Source organism: Poecilia reticulata, linkage group LG21, assembly GCF_000633615.1.
Source record: "Poecilia reticulata strain Guanapo linkage group LG21, Guppy_female_1.0+MT, whole genome shotgun sequence".
NCBI classification, from domain to species: Eukaryota; Metazoa; Chordata; class Actinopteri; order Cyprinodontiformes; family Poeciliidae; genus Poecilia; species Poecilia reticulata.
Genome location: NC_024351.1, coordinates 15,960,742 through 15,966,940, shown reverse-complemented (window position 1 = coordinate 15,966,940; position 6,199 = coordinate 15,960,742). Strand labels below are relative to the sequence as shown.

The 6,199-nt window shown below is 44.2% G+C and overlaps 1 protein-coding gene across 1 annotated transcript; it reads right to left on the bottom strand.

Moving 5' to 3' along the window:
• Positions 1 to 3,789: 3,789 nt before the first annotated feature.
• LOC103457920 (thyroxine 5-deiodinase-like) lies at positions 3,790 to 5,918 on the bottom strand. The gene has a single exon (XM_008398399.2). The coding sequence runs from the start codon at positions 5,207 to 5,209 to the stop codon at positions 4,403 to 4,405; it is 807 nt and encodes a 268-aa protein (XP_008396621.2). The 5' UTR covers positions 5,210 to 5,918; the 3' UTR covers positions 3,790 to 4,402.
• Between the last annotated feature and the right edge of the window lie 281 nt (positions 5,919 to 6,199).

The following is a 6,199-nucleotide window of genomic DNA, read 5'->3' as shown; positions in this document are numbered from 1 at the left end:
AATATCTTTCATAGTATCAACTGAAAAGGAAACTTTTTTTTTTTTGTCAAATAAAAATATACATAATATAAATAAAATCTCTTCACGGTCTGACAATAGTCAATCTGACGATCTGGCAATAGTCTGACGATTATCAGATCGTCGGATTGACGATAATCTCCCAGATTTTCAGATCGTCTGGCAAAATGTTTAAGTCTTGATACAACTCTTATTTTGCTTCATCCCAAGCCTTTGACTAAGCCATTGTAAATTGTGACTATACCTTTATTTGAACCATTCCATTGTTGCTCTGCCTAGGTGTTTAGCATAGCTGTCCTGCTGGCTGATGAAGTTCTCAGGTCTTCTGCAACCTCTTAAGGTACTTTTCCACTAGACCTCCTCTAACCAAACCGGCCTTATACATTTTCCATTAGTAAATTCGGCGCAGCTCTAGTCCGGCGGTTCTCAGATTTTCGTACCTACTTCCGGGGTAGTACTAGCATCATCGAGGACGGTAAGGCATCGAAGCGATTTTATTGACAGCTGACTGCATTCGTTGGTTGGCTCACACTTTACCTCACTGAAAACTGCAGTCGGCATCACTAGCGGCGGCAGGAACAAATGGGTCACCTTTGCAGCAGTATGACCGTGATTTAACGTCGCTGTTAGCAGCTGGTTGCTTTTGTTCGCAATTAAGAAGAGAAACGGTGCCGCCGTGGTCAGCTTTCTGACGCAGCTGCAGTTTCGCGCCGACGGTGTGAAACACCAGAACTATATATTAGGATATGTACATTTTATTTTTTTCGTTGGATTTAAATAAATAAATAAAGTTCAGGCGTGGCTATTGGTTTACATCTTTTGGCATTACGTAAATCAAAAAGGTTGCACGTTACAAAAAATAAATACAAATAAAATGCCACATTGTAATTATATGTATAGCGAAATAATCAGCTGATCTTTATTGTTATCTTTGGGTCAGCAGTGAATTTGTATGAGACAAAATGAAATATCTGGGTTTGAGTCCGTCAGAACCAGAACCTCGAGGTTCTGCGTGGCTGAGCGTTGCGTCACCGGAGCACTGACCGCAGCTGCGCGCTCAAGCCCCGCCCACGTGAGCGCACGTAAGGAACGGAGCGTTTAATTGGAAAGCTCCAGATAATATTACCTGGGGTAAAAACCGAACCGCACATTAACCGGTTAGAGCGCGACTTGCCAGTGGAAAAGCGCCTCTGGGTTTCCTTCCATTATTGCCACATATTTATTAGTTCCACCTTATTAACTTACCACTACTTGCTGAAGTGGAGAATTTTAATTGTATTTATTTACCCTGTTGGTTAACCAGGACTTGCTGAAGTGGAGAATTTTAAATTGTATTTATTTAACCAGGTGAGACAATTCAGTACTAATTATTATTTACAACACCGACCTGGGATGATGGGATGAAAACGTGTAAATTCTGCGTATCTTTTCTTTCACTTCACAAATATGTGCTATTTATGTTGAGTCAAAAATAAACCACACAATAAAGGGCACATTTTTACCCCTGTATTATATGCTATTGTATATGTCCTTCTGTTTCAATAATAATGTTCCTTAATAATTCTTCCACTATTGGCCTCCATTGTTTGTCAGTAGAACAGAACAGCAGTATTTTTCCACTGGCCGCTTGACCAGATAAAGCAAATCTAATCTCCTTAGGGACACAAAGTTCTCCAGAACCATGTGCCGTTTTTCTTATTGTTGCTTACTTTATTAAAGACAGTAACTATGATGATATATTTACTGTTGCTAAACAAGAAAGCACTGTTGAAACTGTTTGTAATCCATAATCCCTTGACCTCCTTAGGCGACCTATTAGCAGCTCGATGGCAGATACCGGCGGCCTGTTCGCTTCTTCTGATTTGTCAGACATTGCTGATTGACTGACCTTCTTTAATCACTTTATCGCTCCAGAAGAGCTGCAGCTTGGCCAAAAATGTGAAATTCAAACAGGCACGCAGCCTTTTTCGTCAGAAAACAGACCATCGTCGGCTCCCCACGCTCTCAGCTTGGCCCCGTTCGCCGCATGCCACGTTGATCCTCCGGGGCCGACACGCAAGCGAAAAACTGGGCAAATTATAACCACACAGTAGCAAGTCGGGCCACATGGGATCAACAGCATTCACATTGCTCTCTAATCCAAATTGCATTTGTCAGAGTGTGTTTGTACGCAGCCGAAAACACACTTGCAGGGGGATGAAAAGAAAAGCGAAGAAGATGGACTGATTAAAGAGGCTGCAAGACATCACCTAAACAGCAGTTGCTTTTTGCTTCTTTTTTTGTTTGTGTTGTTGTTCCTAGAGAATAAAAGCTTTGCAAAGTCAATATGAATATGCATGTTTGATTAAACACTACAAAGCTGTGGAACGTGACTCCCCTGTGAGTTTGAGCTTTTCTGCCAATTATATTTCAGTTTCAAGCACAGCAAGATTTATTCATGACGGCTCTCGCAGAAACGATGGCCACGTGTAGATCATTTGTTTTCACGTCCGAATAAAATCTAATCTTCGTTTTATGTTCCTGACAATTGGTTTACCCAATTATCTCTTTCCTCGCATGCAAAATGTGTTGTTTAGTTAAAAACAGGCAAGTTTAAACGTAGTGAAACTGATACGAGTGACATTAACCGCAGGGCTCCACCTTCTCAGGTGGAAGAATCTGTCGACTATTTGTCTTAGACGCAACAATTGCGTGAGGAAAGATGCTCCGGTCAGGGGCGAAACAATGAGTGTGGGACAAAATTTAAGCTGGACGTCGATCTTGAACGCACAGTTCCCACAGTGAGACACGGTGCTGGCGGCCTGATGCTGAGGGAATGCTGTGTTTTCAGGAAAGTCGATGGAAAAGGCCATTCTCCTTTGTTTTGCCTGTCACCACGCCTCACCCTGAGAACAATGAGCTCAATTTGTTGTGTAGACTTTGCTTGCTGGTCAAACATGCTGTCTTCATGCCCCATTTAAATAATCGTCTTCCTTTCTGACCCCGCAGCGTCAACGCGACCCTGAACACGTTCAAACTTTTTGTGACATAGTCTATAAAATATCACAAAAATGTGAGCTATTATATTTAGAACTATATAATTGGATTGTGTTTTCATTCCCTTTATTATCATTTTTCTGAAATGATAATAAAGATGTTATGTAAACATCAGAGAGGTTTCTTTTTTTTTGTTTTTTTTTTGCTTCAGAAAAAATAAAATATTGAGCCCATTCACAGCAACAGGAACGAAACATGCGTCACTCTTTCTTACCGTAGTTTGTACAATTTATTGAATAAATGCACCTGAGTCTGGATCTGAATAAAAAATGGCTCAATAATTGAGGCCCTATTATATTAGAAGAGGAGGGGGGAGGGGAGGGCGGACCCATTAAAAAATTAACACTTTTTGTTGCACCTAACATTTTTCATTTAGGAAGATATTTTTTTCCCCCAAAAGGCATGGCATTAATGAAAAATAAGATTAATGAAATAAAACTAAATTCCACCGTACTTCAATTGTGTGTGTGTGTGTGTGTGTGTGTGTGTGTGTGTGGGCCGCACAAAAATCACCCATAAGACCACAAAAGGCACACGGACCACACGTTTGATAACCCTAGTTTGGATTCAAACCTTTCTAGGTTTTCAGTGGTCTAGTTAAAGAACAATACGCTCATTTAATGCGACACACTTATAAAGAAACAAACTAAATAACTTTAAGGTGTCTCCCCACCTTTCATCTGATCTGAATTTTATTTTATTTTATTTTATTATTATTATTATTATTTTTTTTTAAAAAACAACATATTTTTCAGTTACATCGTTTTCAACATCACATCGTTTGGCAGTGAACCACTGAGGGAGCGAGCATCCAGCTAATATTGCTCTGCTTCCAGTGTCAGGAACATCAGTGTCGGTTTTCTGGATGCGCCTTTTAAAAACCGAACTTCACACAGACGCCAGAGTGAGATATTAAGCTGAATGCACGCTCCTTCACACACACACACACACACACACACACACACACACACACACACACACACACACACACACACACACACACACACACACACAATAGAAAAATAGTGGTCACCAACTGAACCCAGCTTCAATTGATTCAAATACTTTTTTCCATACAAAAAAAAGAAGAAGAAAAAAAAATCGCTATGAGGAATCAATTTAAAGTCATGACAACACAGTTTAACAGCCTACAATCTATAGGCTAAAGGTGTCAACTTAAACTGAACCTCTATCTGTCAGTCCTGAACATCTTAATGCAAGAGAAACAACATATATAATATTCATATATATAATGTGCCATGTGTGAACGTTTGATAGCAGCATCTGGATATTTTGCACTGTGGGTTTGGACACTAAAGCGGAGGGCAGAGCAGCAGGGCAGGTTCGGCTACACACACAGCACCTCCTTCTGGGGCTCCATCACCTCTTTTCTGTATTGCTCCAGCCAGTTCTTCAGTTCCGAGATCCGGTAGCCTTCCGGACCCCTCCCACCCTGGTACACAACCCGCTCATCCATCACGATGTAAAGTCTCTCAAAGTAGGCTCCGTAAGCGGCGTTGGACGAGTTGTCCATGTTGTCCACCACCACGTTGCTCTCTGGCACCTCGGTGAACATCAGCTGCGCGGCTCTCAGCCGGTCCTCCAGGCAGCGGTGCTTGGGGATCTGGTAGGGCGCGTCGGAGCTCACCCAGCCGTCCGACGGGTGCGCCTCCTCGATGTACACAACTAAGAAGTCCGCGATGTCCGCGTACTGCCTGACGACGCGCTGGAACGCCGCTAGGCGCGTCATGAACGGCGGTCAGGAGCAGCTGCCAAAGTTGAGGACGAGCGGTCTCTTCCCTTTCGTGCAGTCCAGGATCCGGACCTGCCGCCGCTCCTGGACCAGCACCACCTCGGTGTTGGGAGCAGCCTCCCCGAGGTGCGCCGATTTGAGAAAGTCCAGCTTCTGGCCGTGCCACACGGCCCTGAGGGACTCCCAGGTGAACATCTTGTTGGAGTCGGAGACGCACACCGGCGGGTCGTCCGGGCTGTCCTGGCGCTCGCCCATTTTCAGCAGCACTTTTCTCCTGATGCACAGGAAATCCAGGAGCCACAGCATGACGGCGGCCAGCAGGAACCGGGGCAGCAGCATCAGGCACAGGGCTGCGTGTTTCAGCGCCCTCGCCATTTGGACACCGCCGGAGTCGTCCATCATCTCTTCCCTTGCCGATAGGACGACACCGAGGCAACTAATATTCAGTCACCTTTAGCCATTGGAGAAAACAATCTGACGCAGGCAGGACCTCTTTTTATAGGTACAGCAGCATTTGAATAATAGAAGAAAAAAAAAAGAAACAAAACACGCCTCCGGTACCCGCACCGCCCACTCACATGGAGGGGATTACCTCCCGTCAACTCTGGGCTTCAGAAACACAGAGGTGGGGAGTGAGGAGAGGAGACGAGTGACGGAGTGGGAGGGTGAGTGCCGAGGGCAGCCTGGATGGCTGTCAGTCCAGATGCCTGTTAAACATGACACTCCTTGTGAGAACGTGCAACTGAGTGGGCCGTTTCCCCGCATCGGGTTTATTGTTTCCGTGGAATGGTGGGAGTGAACCCACGCGTTCAGTTCCCGCGCACACACTGCAGGTCCTGCCTGCAAGTCGGGAAAACATTTGTCTCATCCGCCGGGAAACTAGAATGACTTTGTCACGATGCCAGCCAGCGGCCGCCAGACGGCGCTGCAGTGACACAAGACAAGAGGCCCCGTGTTTTCAGAAAGCAGCGAGAACCCCACGGACACTTTCAGCGAGAAGCGGGAGAGGTAGCAAAACTGGTGGTTTTCCGGTCAACTTAAATGCAGGGAACTACATTTTGAGAAAAACAAACAAACAACAACAGCAAAAAAAAATAAAAATAAAATAAAACAACAAAAACCTAGTTAAAGTTTTGACTTATACCCAACATGGTGGTGACAGCATCATGCTGTGGTCCAGATTTAAATCAATATATCAAGATTGCTATATACTGAAACTTTCTCTCTCTCTCTCTCTCTCTCTCTCTCTCTCTCTCTCTTTCTCTCTCTCTCTCTCTCTCTTTCTCTCTCTCTTTCTCTCTCTCTTTCTCTCTCTCTCTCTCTCTTTCTCTCTCTCTCTCTCTCTCTTTTGTAACTCTGAGCTTTTCTGCAAAGATAAATAGGCAGTAAATC